The sequence below is a fragment of the Battus philenor genome, unplaced genomic scaffold (assembly GCF_028537555.1).
Source record: "Battus philenor isolate CCGP_79_NKW_IND1 unplaced genomic scaffold, ilBatPhil1.0.hap1 SCAF_6, whole genome shotgun sequence".
Taxonomy (NCBI): domain Eukaryota; kingdom Metazoa; phylum Arthropoda; class Insecta; order Lepidoptera; family Papilionidae; genus Battus; species Battus philenor.
In genome coordinates, this window is record NW_027181726.1 from 4,809,576 (window position 1) to 4,826,069 (window position 16,494).

At 32.2% G+C, this 16,494-nt stretch overlaps 2 protein-coding genes across 2 annotated transcripts in view; one reads left to right on the forward strand and one right to left on the reverse strand.

The window, feature by feature from the left end:
• Positions 1-1,308: 1,308 nt before the first annotated feature.
• Positions 1,309-11,767, reverse strand: LOC137930389 (pre-piRNA 3'-exonuclease trimmer-like). Its single transcript, XM_068773631.1, has 11 exons — positions 11,640-11,767; positions 11,213-11,447; positions 9,676-9,827; positions 8,946-9,081; positions 8,418-8,746; positions 8,209-8,336; positions 5,937-6,079; positions 4,604-4,690; positions 3,699-3,787; positions 3,053-3,151; positions 1,309-1,499 (listed from the first exon to the last, which is right to left on the reverse strand). The coding sequence occupies exons 1-11, from the start codon at positions 11,765-11,767 to the stop codon at positions 1,436-1,438; spliced, it is 1,590 nt and encodes a 529-aa protein (XP_068629732.1). The 3' UTR covers positions 1,309-1,435.
• Positions 11,768-15,080: 3,313 nt separating this feature from the next.
• Positions 15,081-16,494, forward strand: part of LOC137930423 (uncharacterized) — a 29,443-nt gene continuing 28,029 nt past the window's right edge. Inside the window, exons 1-2 of the mRNA XM_068773664.1 lie at positions 15,081-15,375; positions 15,599-15,698. Coding sequence (XP_068629765.1) covers positions 15,237-15,375; positions 15,599-15,698 — 239 coding nt within the window. The 5' untranslated portion in view covers positions 15,081-15,236. The remainder of the gene's footprint in view (positions 15,376-15,598; positions 15,699-16,494) is intronic.

Genomic DNA, 16,494 nt, shown 5'->3' on the forward strand with positions numbered 1-16,494 from the left:
CGGGCATGGGAAAACATTTTGACATGCGAGATTTATGATGATTTACCGTTCGCGCCCAGAACAAATCGAAACCGTCCACCATGCAACATCCTGCTGATTACTTCATTAAATGCACTCTCGTGAATGAGCGGCGTATACACTGGCGGCATGTTTTAAAGCTCACGCAAAATAAACAGTCGCTTTCAGTTGAAATAACGAATGTGTTACCTATTCATTGTTTGACCGACGCCGAGGAATGGGAACAGTTACGCGAATTTTATTTCCCGGCCACCGTTGATAGATTGATTGCGATATATTCGGAACTTTTGCCTTTGAAGTGGTCGCCTAGAGATAGCGTAGACAATCGGCTTGAGGTTTCATTTACGATGTGTATTGCTATAAATTAAATGGTAATCGTACCTTATTGTGAAGAAACAGGAAATGTTTGATCTACAAAGACTTGTCCGGTTTACCTAATATAAAACCTTTTTAATAAAAATGTGAGTCGATATTTTTAGGTCAATAAAAAATTAAGATTATTTTGTTTTACTCACCAACTGGCATAAATCATGCTTGGGCTTACGTTATTGTTCCTGTATATTACAATAAAAAAATAATACGAGTACTCTAATATAATAGGGTTGTAAACGTATTTACGTAATAGTTTATTTGGTTAGGGATTTGCGATTGGATTCAGTATCCGGACGTACTTGGTATACGTTTTTCGTTTGGTATCGTGTTGAAATAAATACGTAATTATAAGATAGTTTGACGCAGTAAAACTCTAAGCTTACTTTAAAGTAATAATTATTATTTGATAGGTATATTTTAAATTCTTAAAAACTTTACTATCGATGGTAAGAATGTTGTTATATTACTCACCTCGTTTAGATAGTTATTTAAAAAAACAGTATATACTTAAAAACAAGGAACACGTGGAGGAAAATATAGAACGGATTTATCTAATATTACCCGATATTTTTCGGCCTTTAAGGGAAATATAATTTGAAGAGACGTTGACGTGGCAAAGTCCGTTTCTTTATAACATATCAACCGATATTTGCAGAAAATATGATTAAAACTTGTTATAGTATTAACGAAACTACTATATTACGCCTTAGAAAAGCGCAGCACCTACGAAAGAGTTTGAGTATATCAGTAGGGAGCTTTGTCGATAGACTGACGTGAAGGCGCTACCGATATTCCCTCCCCGTTACTGCGCATACCTAAGGCGCGGTACAGAGGTTTCAGTAGAGCTATAGAAAAAACATCATAGTTAAGTAAAGGCAGGAGAAGAAAAAGTAATGTTTGTTTTGTAAAAATGTTTATTTAAAGTGATTAAAGCTTACAAAATAAAACTAAATCTTAAAAAAAAAACTCTTAAGTTTTAGGTAGACGAAACTAAGCAATGTACATTCGATTCAATAATAAATCGAAGTTACGCTCGTGTGTTTATTTACGGCTTGACTCTCTTGTGTAACAGCATTAGTAATAAGCCGCCGGTGATCAAAGCGCCGCTCCTGCAAATTATTAATGGTCAGTTAAATCCAAATTAAGATGTTAAGTCATATATGCTTCATTAAATTTGGCCACCAGCTGGCTATAAAAATTAATGCGTTGGTTAAGTCACATCGCAGCTGAGATTTGCTTATGCAATTTTTTATTTGGTGGTTGACTAAACCACATATGGTGCCAAGTGTAAACGAATCGAATCTTCTAGATCTGGAAAGTATTGCGCTGTGTTCCAACTCTTAGTCTTGTTACAAATTAGTTAATAAGAACTGTGGCTCGCGAATTACACTTTAGTCTTCCATCAAATCAATGTTTATTTTGTAGCCAGTATAACGAAGTGTATAGTAAGTAAAAAACTAGATATTGATGCAGTAAGATATAAAAACTTAACTAAAAATTGAGTTCCAAATTTAAATTCTGTTTAACTCCTTAATCCACAGGACTATAGCGGGTACTGTAGTTTGTCAACGCATATCCATATTCCCGATTTGATCTCGCAGAGAAATCCTGACCACAGCTCTTTGCATGTCTCGTTGAGTGACTGGGAGCTTGTCAATAAGGTCCACGAGTGAGAGGTTTCAGAACCATAAGTCACCAATATTTTTTTTAATAATCTTTTACATACTTTTTTATCTTCTTACTCTTCGATTATTTGTCATATGGTCTAAATTTCCTCTTCTTTCATTCTTATAATTCTCTAATATAAGGAATATTATTAAGATTCCTTTGCATACTAATTTCCTTTCTTGCATAGCATCTCTTCCTTCACCTCTTATCTTAAATATCACAGTGTGTGTGTATTGCTTATACCTATTTAATAAAGGTTATCTTATTTTATCACAAATACGACTTTAATTCTATTTTCATTTATTACCACTGTTAGAACACATAGGTCGTAAATATATTTGTAGCAGATTTTAGTCTTAAGGCCTTGAGCGATATCGGATTAATGGCCGCTGGAGCCTAAAGGTGTGAAGCCTTATGGAGTGAAGACCAGGAAAGAATATCCACCAAAAGGTGAAAAGCGACTTTATTAAGACGTCGAAAGGCTTTGGATGCAAATCGCTTTCAAACTATCCTATTTGAAATCGTAATCAACAGAATTCTTCTACGTTCGAATTATAATTTTTAGTGTTATCTGTTAAATTTTCAGTTTGCAGTTAATACTCAAACTTTTTTTTTAAATAAACAACAATGCAGAAATAGACAATAACGTTTAATGTTTCTAAATTAATTTTCTTGTTGAAAATGATTAAGTTTTTAGTTGTTTTTAAATTAACACCATCAACTCATGCCAATGACGAATATCGTATTCACATAAGAGTGTATTTTACGTTTTTCATTTGAGTGGACGAAAAAGTAAAGTGGCCAGTGTTTCACGTACGAAAAAGTATTTATTTTACTTCGTCCACGGGCTGTTGAACATTATTGGCCGTGTTGTTTACAAAATTTACACGAAACATGGCATAAATTGTAAAATTAGAACTGTGCCAAGCATAAAAGCAATATTGTCTTCGTAAATTTTCATGTGCCAAAATAAATTTCTATAATAAGAATTTACCAGATTGCGATGCGATGGGCCGCTGAATGTCTGTACGCTTTGTACATTGATATCTTGTAATTCCTGCTATCACGAAATTTGTTCATGATTTTGTCAGCTCTGAAAAAAATTAACTGCATATTGTTATCTATTATATTCTAATCTCAAAACACTCACCATGAGTGTGTTATTTTGTTTTTAAATAATCGTTTGATGGTATTAAGAAAAATATTGGACATCATGTATGACGTAGTTATTTATTGCGTTGTTTTATCTAATGGTCGGAATTTTGTTTTGTATTTTTCATACTGTTGGATAACAAGATTCAGCATTATCGCCAAATCAGCCCTACAGATGCCCACTGCAAGGTATAGGCTTCCCTATAAGATCGACACGATCAATGGTCTTGCGCAGTCAGCAGCTTCCCGTGACTTTGATTATGTTGTCCATCCAGATACGGGACCTACCCACGCCGTGTTTATCGGCTTGTAATCGCTACTCGAGAATCTTCCGGCCTCAACGATTACCATGTTATAATTTTTATTACATTTTCTATGACGTAAATTTTAGATGGTTGGTAAATTCTTTATTTTTTATTCATCTCATCCGCTTTACGGATTACGTCAAAATCTAAAATGAATTAATTATTGTCGTACGTCAGACTTACGTGAAGCGCGTGCCAGCCGCGATGAGAGCGGCTCGGCTTCCGTGAGATCTTACGTCGGCGGCCCCCAAACCGGCGACTTCGTACGCCACCTAGCCGGCAAGAACAAATATAACCGAGCCATCCCGAACCCAACAAAGCCGTCGCAAATTCTATCTATAAGCGAGCGGTCGTCTTCACATTTCCCGCTACGATGACATTCGCTCGGTGAGCGTATTTATATCTTAACCTTAAATCAACCTTGACAGTGGCATGAAAAATGACTGCCGCACGTACAGTAATCAAACACCCGGTGGCGTTTAAAAACGAACATAGAGCTAAAATAAAGTTCCGTGTGACACTTGGGCATTATCAATCTGTTTTAACTAGCAACGGGAAATATGTGTGCCGGTATGTGTGTGGGTGTGAGATACGCATGTGTGCGTCGGGTCCGGCGCTGGCGTTGTGCCAAATGTCAGCCGATTCAGCGTGCCTGTTTGTCAAACACTGTGTCGGCGCGTTGCTTAAGAGTCGAAGCTGCCCAAACATAATTCGTACCCGTGCACCCAGTTGGAAAACGCGTCCACGAAACCTGTATCGAGCTGGGTGACAATTATTACTGCCATAACGGTCTACTAACATATGGTTTCTAAATTTGGCGCTGAGGATTGAGAAAAGGCGGACGGTCCGGAACGTACACACGTTGTAACAACGAAAATAGTATCGTCTCGAGCTCCTTATGCAACGTCTTTATCCTGCCAGTTTTAGCGTAAACTTTGTGATAGTTATTGGCCAATATGTTACGCCAAGGTTGAACAGAGATCGTTCGCCGAAGTTTTGCGTGCACTATTATTAGGTGCCCGATGGGGAAATTATTATGATATCTGGAAACGATCTCTCCTACATCTAATAATATAATTGCATCGCACCTTTTCCACGTCTATATATCGCTCTTTGAGTGATTTGACGTGCAATATGCTGGGACGGTGTGTGGGTGGGTCGCTGCCAGTCAGACTCTGAAACATAATTATCCATTTAATGTATAATAATTTTAAACTCTAAAAATTGCGTAATAAAAATTCATTTCAAGATTTTCTGCTATACCGGGCGATTCTATAACCATAGATGTAAAAGTTTTAAAGTTATTGTTGACAAATGAGCTATACTCCCTTCCTTATCATCCTTAACAAATTACTCAGTAAAATATCCTAAAAAATGGGTATCTCGTAGAAAATGTATTTGTTTAATCTATTTATATTAATTAGTAACCATTACTATGTGGAATAAAACCGACGATATGGAGAACCTTGTCCTAGGCAGAGAATGGTTCTAGATGTCGCCTCGCTTTGCTGTGGAAGTATTAAGTGGAAAAGGAGATGGTGAAGAAAATTACTATTACTATAACAACATCATTAAAATACTTTCATCTGAAATATTAATTTGACGAAAATAGTAAAAAAATGTCTACGCTGAACATATTCCGCCATATTTTTTGAGTCATTTTTCGTCGTTGTGGTTTTAGCCCATAGGCGCCCACTGCAATGCATATAACTCACCCATAGTTATCTAAGGTGGGATATACCATAGTCGCCATGCTTGGTAAGCGTGCCATAATACCACACTGCGATCGCAAACCCGATCGTAGTGTGGTATTAAGGTACTCAGAGAAAGCTGCTGCCCGTCCTCTCTGGAGACTTGTAAATGAGCAATGGCAATTCCATGTAATTAATATACAAAGTGTGAGTTATATAAGATTGTATCCCGGATATCAAACCTGCAACCTACTAACGCAAGTATCAGTACTACCATTGGGCTACCAATGCATTTGCCGCAGTTACACTTGCATTATTAGATTTTAAATGAAATGAAACATCCGTTTTTGAAAACTAAGCTTGAGGATGCCTTCAAGAGTTTCAGAGCCTTATTTCAGTGATATCGCCGGACTGCTGAGGATGTTAAGTTCTTACATCATCATGACAGAAGGTTTCTAATATATTTGTTATCTCCAGTATTAATTCGAATAAGGAATGTGGAAAATTGAATGATGGCCCACTGTGGCATTACAGTTCTGCAGAGAAGACCACGGATCGGCAAGCGTAGAAAGTCTTCCTATAAAGTTGTTAAATTCCAACTGGTCCTATTGCAAATCTGTGGAAGATTTATATAAAGCAGTGGACGATTTAGGCCTGAAATGATAATTTTTAATTACTAAGATCACAATAATATGTATTTTCGATATTTAAAGTTACATCTGAGATATACCATATAAGGTAAGGCGCCACGAATCACATTGACTTTGTTACAGTAGGGCTCCAGTGCAGCCAGCATCTCTGCGGGGGCTACCGGCCGTTGCTTTCCTATGTTTTCGCACGCCGCCCAATGACCCAGCCTTACGAAGCAGTAACCTGAATAACACAAATGAACATAATTATTAATAGTAATCAAATATTTTAGTCACGGAAATAAATCTATACATGGTGATATGTTATAGGTGTAAAAACGACAAAGGAGTGAATGTATGGTATGATACTGGCTGTGCAAGACCTGTCATGGTAGTAAACTATGAAGGACGCCTGCACCTTGCAGTGGGCGTTTCAAGGCGTACAAAATTCAATGATTTCAGAAATAATTAGTCATGTAAAGATAATATATTAAGAAAAAGCGTTTACGAAATTTCTATTACTACGTGTTAAAATTAAGTAAAATGTTTACTATTTGTCTCTGCAGAGTTGTACTGCCTGAATTCTAACTCAACAACGGGTAGACGTTCTTTAAGTTAAGATTGAGGAAAAGAGTAAAAACACTATTTTTGTTTTCCAATACAAATCACAGAGTGAATTAATACAAAGCAAGATGTGTTAAGACGTGACGAAACAAAAAGTATTGTGTACCAAAAAACATTACAATGAAAAAACTATATTTTATTAGTATTTGTCTTACAGTTGAATTATATAGATAACTTATTGTTTTAATAAGTTACATTCTTTATAATTGAGATATGAAATCTGAAATAAAGTAAGATGTCTAATGTGTGTTGCCAGTGATTGAAATTAATTATTTAGGAAACCATTATTTTTTTTTATTTTTTGAAACCTGACCGCAAATGAGCCATACATTCATAGCTTTAAAATTTTTACACCTATAAACAATTAAGCTTACAGGCTGCGATGCACCATTAGTACAAAGTCCGTTTAAGCTGCAAGTATTTAACATAATTAGTCTTATCATAGCAACTTATTCGAAGAATGAAGCAATGTCCAGTAAAACTTGAAGTAAAAGAGAATCTTTATGAAGTTCCTTTTCCTCCTTTAATTCTTTCATACACAATATGTATGATTAGAATAAATTCTGAAAGCTCTTATGAACGTTATTTTAAATACTGTTATTTTTGCATACATTTATTTATTTCTTCTCTAGTCTAATTAACACTGGACACAAAAAGAAGTCGGATGTAATAGGTAAAAAAATAGTTAAAAAGAGATGGTGGTGATGGAACCAATGGAAGGCGGTCGTCAAGTGATAGAACATCATAGAATTCATCGTACATACATTACAGAATACTAATAAATATCATCATCATTTCAGCCAAAGAACGTCGACTGCTCCACGTAGGCTTTTAATTGGAGCGGTTGGATGCAATATCTATCCAGTGTCGTCAAATGTACAGAGTACCGTAACAAGGCCAGCAAGGTCCACTATGTTTCTGGATGTCCTACGTTGGGCTTGCAGGACTGTGGGCCCTCTAGAACCTTAAGTTGTCAGCTGTTCACTGTTCTATGTGGCCTGCACACTGCCACATCAACTCGCCACTCGTTCGTTCATTTCTAATTTGATTTAGTAGACAAACCAAAACCATATTCTACTCCATGACTCTCATTTATAATACATGTATCATAAAAATAACTACACATTATTATAATACAGAACCTATATTATTGTGAAACTATTTAAATGTATCCTAATGTGTACAATAAAGAATATTAAATAAATAAATAAATAAACTATACAGATAAAATATAATATATTAAGCAGAAGTATACAGGGTGAGTATACTTCTGCTTATAAAAGCTTAAAAGAGGTGAATATATAGCTCATTTCCTGGCAATTAATTTATGGAACGCTCTATCTGAAAATAAAGAATTTCAGAAATAATAAATAATGTAATGATAATATAGTAAGAAAAAGCGTTTCAATATTAAGTTAATACAGATTAAAATTACACTATCTATGCGACATTTTGTCAGTCGTACTACAGAGATAACGCTCTACAAAGCCGAAAATGGCCGATTGTTTCTTTCCAAAGTTTGATGTGCAATATTTATCGATGGGTACTGTAATAATTTTTACTGTCTCAGTAGATGATGTTCTTCCAGAACTTTATTATTAATCTTTTACATTTTGTTTCCTCAGAAATGTACTGAATGTGTAGTTAATTATACTACTGCTGTACAGTTATACACATGGTTTGCTTTATTTTTTATTTCCAATGAATATAATTGTTTGTGAGATTTTTAATTGTAATCTAATAAATTACCTGTACAAAATGAGTCCCAACCAGCTTCATGATAAGATTTATTCATATTTGATTGTCCTATAAGTCTAACAAAATTGATACCCGTTTGTAGTTTTTCACATTTAGCTTCAGCAAAAAATTCATACAATCTGTAAAGAAATATCACATTAAAAACTGCATTCTGGTGAAAAGTAACAAATAAAATAATAATAAAACGTAAATAACCTTACTCTTGAAGTGTATTTGAACTCCATAGTTCATCAAAAGTCAATTTTCTGGCCATTTCATATGAAATATATTTGGTATCATAAATTACTGGAAACATGCTATTAATGTTGTATTTGAATTTAGAATACTTTTTAGGTAATGGACCAATAAATTGATTGTGTAGCAACACTAAATCCATAAAGACATTATGACCCACTAATGGTTTGCCCTCTTGGGCTAACAAGTGTATTATCTGTGAAAATCCTAACAAACTTTTCAATAATTTCTTCTCTAATATATCTATTGAGATATTATTCGCGCCTTTTATATGTTCATTTCGATATATCAAGATCTGAAAAGTAAAATTTTGTAACTGTTAATAAAAAAGAAATGCTGATAAAATAAAATAAATTTAATATTCCTCAATTAATGTCTTCATTTGCAAACCCTCATACTTATAACTTTCTCCATTTAAGATTATAACAATAATGATATTCTGTACATTTTGCTTGAATAGGATAAAAATTTGAGTACCAAGCTACATAAATTACCTTATTGCTATTACCTAAGCTATCTGTTGTAAGAACGTTGGGAAACCTCTCTCGCACTTCAGTGTGTATTAGATATCTTAGGATGGCATCATGTTCATCAATGTACATTGTTCCATCTTCACTATTACTCAGCCATCTTAAAAATAGAACAAAAATTCTGTGATTACAATAAAGATAAATAAAAAATGTGCCCGAGTGTCTAATATGGGTATATTATAATATTATTTAGTCTGTAGTCATTTTGGGATGACATATTTCAAAGAAAGGATTATATAAGTATCTATTCTAGATATTAACATAAACCTTTTAAATATTCTTCACCTACTTGGTTGTATGAGGAAGAAATTTTTTAATATCTGCTATTCAATATTACTGTAATATTCAAACAAAAATATACATTTAATATCATACCAAATAAAAAAGTTTTTAGAGGAATGCACTCACAGTAGTATTATAAAACCTTTTTTAATATGTGGTAATACTTTGATTACATCTTCATACAGTTATTATATGCTTTAGTAATGATGTAAAGTTATTACAAAAAGAAAGAAAATTTTCTCAGCTGTGTTGATTTTGTAAATTTATTTTAGGAGAATTTGTCGCCTGTTCTTCTTAGGTCAGTGCCATTTCATCCTCAACTTAACATCAATAAGAAATTTAGTCCATTAATTGTATAAATTTTAAATTTTTGTTTAAAGAACTATTATGTTCTAAAACTATTAGTACTTACTTAGAAACTTCTGAACAATAATGCTGTAATTGGTTATCTTCCTTTATTTCTAAATTAGAATTTAGATATCTAGCAAGGTTGTTGTTTTTAATTTGTTGATGAACTTCATCTTCTTCCAATTTTGACAGATATGGAATACCCTCATATGTGAACTATAAATTAAAGAATACACCAACTTAAAATATTTGCAAAATATCTACATTATTAGCTAGAGTATGACAAGATATTTTACTCCGAAATGACTTAACTACAGTTAAATGGAAGATATAGAACTAGGAGAGTATTGATAAGTTAATTAATGCCAATTTTTTAAAACTTAATGTAAACCTTAAAATTAAGTAATTGCAACACCTCTATTTCCAAGAAGGGAAGGCATGTTTAAATTAAGACCGGCTTAGTTTTTTATTTCAGTATAAAAAATATATAGAGTGAAGATCGAGATAGTATTAGCATTTCCTTCCTTTTCAGTAGCCTATTTTAGAACACAATGAGCTACAATTTTTAATAATTCATCTCACTGCCTCATTCTCCTTAAGTTGGTTCTTGAAACCAAGTTTTGACTATGAGTGTCAGAGATAATTTTTTTTTTAACAAAGTTACTTTCTCTGAGCGACATAGGATATGCAGGGCGTTGAACATTTATGTATCAATATTGCTGTGTATTAGGTCAAACCAATACAAACATTAGAATGATAGATATCCCGCAAATAAATTTAACTTTACAAAAAATTTCACAATATGTACTTTGTTTTTTTTTTTTTATGACAAAGTAAGGTACCTATTACAGGCCCAAACATCTCTTACTGTTAGGTAAGGCCAATTTTTATAATAGACAGTTGTCAGTGTAATAACAGTGGCTATAATTTTATTCATACCCTAACATGGTAATAATTGGTGGCACACTATTTGGTGGCTATAATATACTTTGCAGTAGTACTATTCTGGACTGTTTCGAATTAAATACTTTCTTATATTGAAGGTAATAATGTATTTTTAGATAGTGATTACTATGTTAATGAAGTAAATTCTTCAATAAGTGAAATGTTCCACAGATAAAACTTGCAGGTGTTTCATCTAATATATTTTAGGTAGGTGGTATGGGTACGGTGCTTGGGACTGACACAGAGGTAGTAAAGGGTTGCCTATTTGCAAAGCATAAGTATTCACCTTCACCATATCAACCTCACCAAATTTGAAATGACCCTATCAATGCTTTTTAGAAGCTCGCTAATGGAAATGGGCTGATGTATGCTCTTTCAGCAAGTTAAATAGATTTCACTGTTATATTTCTCGCTTCTGCCTCCACTGCATAAAAATTTACTATGAATTTGTTCCTAGCTATTTCATTGATTATGTCATAGTACTTTTTCATCTTCTAAGTTTGAATGTTATAATGTAGTTTTTATATAGTGGTAAAATTATTTCTCTTTGTATGTGCCTGATATATCATATTAATCTTATTAAAAAATATTTTAATTATCTATCAAAATAATTTTGACTTATAAATTACTTTGGTAATTATTTAAAATCTATTTACCTTATTAAAATTAAAGTTATGTCTGCATAGGAACTTTAGAGTAGATGCTTGAAACATAAATGACTGATCAATATCTCCAACTGACTGTGGACATAGGTGGAATGTATAGCCAATGGCGTTGTAGTCATCATTCACTCTATCATAATGAAACATTGTGAGTCCTACTTGTAACATCATCATTTTGTCTACTTTTGTCTTCATTTTATCATACCTTTCTTCATTTGTGTCAAACAGCCTGCAATACATTAAAATATGGCTTTAACAACACTAAGTTTATTGTTAATGATCATTTTTAAAAAGGAAATTTAAGATTTTGTACTCATAGTTAAAAGACATCACGATGTCTGTAAAAATTGTTTTGAAAATATTCACAATACATATATTATAAAAATTTGTTAAGAATTTCGGTTCTTTTCTTTATTTTTACCTGTTTTTAAAATAGTCTCCTGATAATAGAGCTGTAAATTCAGCATCAAATCCTACAAAACATGAAAGTTTTAGGTTATTGACAATGTTTTCATATTCTTCAGCAAAATTTTTTCTAGTTATTTCCATATTTTAAATTATGTATAAAATAAAGCACTGATCACAGCAAATAGTTTTCTAACAATTTATCTGATCTACTCAAATAGATATTAAAAATTTTACGAAATGATAATATTGATACTAGCTAGGTAAAAACAACGTCAGATAGACGTTTCAACAATGTTGCTAATTTTCCAAAAATATATTATACTTAACTACTTACATTTCAACTATTTGAGCTGAAGAAGAATAATTTGTTACAAATTATTAACCAATTTTGTGAACATTAGGAGTTTTTTTTTAAATGTCATTTTTGAAATCAATAATTTATGATAGTGTGGATACATTCAACATAATGAAAAACTAGTTTTACGTATTTGTAACGCTACATATATTACCCATATGTTATAAATAAATTTTAATCCTTAGTGAAAGCACGGTAATTAATTAATCATATGTATGGACAGTTTTGTTCGGAATATAATAGCATTAATTGGTATCCCAAAGAATTTGCTATAATAAAAAACAAGGCGCATTCATAAAATAAGATTTGTTTAATATTTAGTTGATGGACAATTTAAATAAAAGAATTTATTAACAGATATAATATCAAAATTGATAATGAATATCATATCTACCGTATAATATATGCTTTCTAAACCATAATTTTAACTAACAATATTATCGAATGTTACAAAAGACACTTTATTCACTACTGTGTATATTTCACTTTGTAGTTCGCCTATTTAAATGTGCAAATATTGTTTAGTTGGGATTAGTTTCATTGAATTGTATTTTTTAATACGGTATGATTTGCTGAAAATGAACGCTTAGAAAACATGATACAAGGAACGATTTCTGCGTTCGGACGTTCGGAAGGCCATGTTTTTGTGCTTGTATATGCAAGAATTTGATCCAATGTTTTGTTTAAATTACTAAAGTATGTGTATAAGTAAAAATGTAATATGAAACGGTATTTTGCAATGACATCTTTAAATTAAGATAATTAAATTAAATTATATAATTTGGTGGTTTAATGTATTTTTGAGCTCGTGTGTTGCAAAAGAAATTATAAATTATTCATGCACCGAGTTACTTATTTCGATAGCCACGAGGTTGCTTCTTGAACTCGTTTGAAGTAAAATAATTAGGTCGTTTGTGTCAAATGTGTACGGATTATTGATGAACAATTGTTTTTTACTCAAAACAATTTAACGAACCGTACATAATAACGTTTGTTGTAATACTAAGTCTATGATATCAATACAAACAAGAACATAACGTAAATAAAATCTTATTAAATTGTATTTTTGAAAGCATTTAAAATACAGATCAGTGAGAAGGATTTCTGAAATTTAGAGACTTACTTATTTTATTCAAACACAAAAAAGCATAGTGTGGGAGTACAATCGTTTTAACCAGGGTTTCGGTCAACATATTATGTTCTTCGTGGACGTCACGTTTGTATTTGGTTTTTTTTAATAATATATCTGGGGTTGAGAAGATTTGCAAGAGGTGGGTTCATCTGTATAACTACTAATATTGGCTCACGCAGATCTGAATTATGTGTCACGCGCTTTTATTTTTTACCACTGCGAAAATTAACAATACTTAGTCTGGTCATAAATACGAAAAAATAAACAAAATATTACTTTTGATTTTGGAATCTGACATTTTTAAATAATTGCAAATAATTTTTTCATACTTACGCACCAATATAGTGCATAATATTTTGTATTATTAAAATAGCGTGTAATAAATAATTTTTTAAAATCTTTCATACGCTAAGTATTAGTCAAAATTTTATGTACCGGTGAATTGATACATACAATTAAACCTGGATCTAGCAGTCCACGTGGTGTTCTTAAGAGAAGTATTGTAAAAAACAAAATTACCATATTTATGTGAAAAACTCTGAAGAAGCTTCCCAATTAGTTAATATTCTACAAAGTGGCCATTATCCGACTTCAGTGTTGCTTTGGTGCGGGGTTAGCTAAAAAGGAGTGACTGAGTCATATTTTTTTAAAAAAGGTTTCAAGAAACAAGGCACAAGTGTATTAAGATACCATTTCTGAGAAGGTAGTTAAACCTTTTAGCTACATCATGTTCAATTATCAAAAACGGTCCTTTCAGCAAGATACTGCGATGGATCATAAAGTTCTATCCGTATAAATAAGTACGAAATGATCGTTTTGGTTAAAAACGAACATTTCGTACTTATTTAGAGCTGAAGACTGGCAGTCCTGATCATAATCACTGGATTTTAATTCAAGGTTTAACAACTTTAGTGAGTAAGATTCGCTCTAAATGCAATGATAATTTGGAGTCCCACAAACAATCCATGCATGCATGCATGCTGCTATTGATAACTGGTCTTAATTTTAAAGGACTGTATTGCAGCCAATAGAGACTACTTCGACGAGGCTTTAGATGTTTTAATGGTTTTATATTAAGGTGTTAAACAAATACAGTGTAATAGTAATAAATCTTACGTGTAATAAAAAACGTTGTTTTTATATTAGAATATTTATGGCAAGACTAATTAGAGTAAAAACATTATATTTGCTCAACGAGTGTTGAGTCTTGAATATTACATTTAAGGGGGCTACCATATACCATATTTCAATTATACGTTTATTATATTATATTATATACTCTATATTAAATTATATTATATACTCTCATCCCTCATGCACTCATGACACTTATAAGAGCTTGTTTAGCTTAGCAACTAAATCTGCTATTTTACTATAGGAGGCTGAGATGAGCGTTCGCGAGGTGTTTTAGAGGTAGAGTGATCTAGATATAAAACAATAGCGTCTTAAATGATTGGAAATAGGTGTACATACAATTCAATCTTCATCAATTGAATCCCGTATAGTGATCACTTTGAAATATGTTACATTAATTTATTTTTTCTATTGGAATGAAACAGTCTAATTAATTTTGGCAGTCCTACCAAATATACAGGATATTTTAGTAAAAATAACGTTCATTTAATTTAGCCGGAGCATTAATCTTTTTCTTGTTTTATACCTTTTCTATGTAAATGTGCATGAATGACCAGAATAACGGCATAAAAATAAAAAGTAGCTTATAAATAAATGTAAGTAAAATGTCAGGGATGTTATCGATCAAATAAAACTGATTTAATTATCAATTTATATTCATACAAGTCTAAAGTTACTTGTACAGTAAATATTACGTCACGATGCAGAGAGAGCGTTTGCTCTGCCGCCGGCCAATTTACTTCCGAATTGGAGCCCTGTTAATGTGGTAACGTTAAGCTAGGCCCGTGTTCTGTTGCAGCTCAGTGTTGCAACGGACAGTGGAATGGATCGCAACCAGTCGCCACTTAATGGTCGGCTCGCGTAGTCGTGCCTTGACATGCTTCGTCACGAGCCCGATTGTAAACAAAACGGTCTGTAACTTAAAAATGTCGTAAGAGATTGCGCGGCGCGTCTTACTCAATCACAAAGCATTTTAATATTTCTTTAAAATGAAGAAGGAAAGCATGGATCCTCACAGTGCTGTGATTCAAAAGCCTAACTACATGCTGATGTCCTTGCAGAGGATACTCGTCTTGTTCGTTATATTGTCTGGTGTGATTGTTGTCGTATACTACACACCGATGCCTGGTATGGATCTTTTTATTTTTTATTTACTCCTTTAATTGCTTTGTTGTTTATTGAAGGTTTTTTACTTATACAATTAATATTTTCTTATAAAAGTAGTTAAATATTCAGTCTTATTTTGTAGTTTCTTTTCTCGCTTAAGTATTTGTTTACTATTTTTTATTTAAAAAAAATCAATATTATATTAATTATGTGTAATTTTTAATTAATCCTGTTTTAATTGCAGAAGAATATTTTGAAAACTGTGATCGAGAATGCCATGAATTGGATTGGCCTATGATTTGTCGCGTGAAACTAGTCATAGAAGTGTATAAAACTTATAGCAAGTAAGTTCACGGGTTTCATTATTTCACTTAATAAATGTTTTTAGAAAGACGGAGTCCTAGAAAAAGTTTCTTCGCCTTATATCGAACTGTTTTCATAAGAAGCCTTGGTTAGGGAATATTAATTTTAATTTACAATTAACGATAGAATTACAGCCAGGTTCGAGCTTAAAAGTGTAATATTAAAGTCAATTATTAATTACCAAAGATAAATATAATGAAACGTCCAAATGCCAAAAAACAATAACAATTATTAAAAATAGTTATAAAAAACAAACTAGACACAATTAATGTTAATGTTGATTTAATTTTTATTTATTATTATACGTTAAACTATTCAATATGAAAATCGATGGTTATAGAATTCTCTAGATTTATTAATAAATTGTTTGTTTAACTAAGATACTTTGTTAAATGTGCATATGTACCTACATTTTTACAATTCTTTTGGAGTTCCTGCTTTTTTGATTCACGCATATGCAGTGTATATTTACTAATATCAAGAAGAGAAGAAGAAGAGATCCTCTACAAAAGAAGAGGACTATGTAAACGCGGCGTCTATTTTTGCTGCAAAGTAGTATTAAGGCAGTAACACATTCTGGCGATAAAATTGTTATTTTATTTATTAGGTCAAACAAACAAACAACAATTACAAATAAAGTGATCAATGATACATTCTTTAATCGTTAATGACGTATTGAATTAATTATTTTAATAACACGTATGACAACACGTGAGTTTTTTCTTTACGCTTCATATATTTTAGTGACATGAACGTAGAAGCAGGTATGCATATATT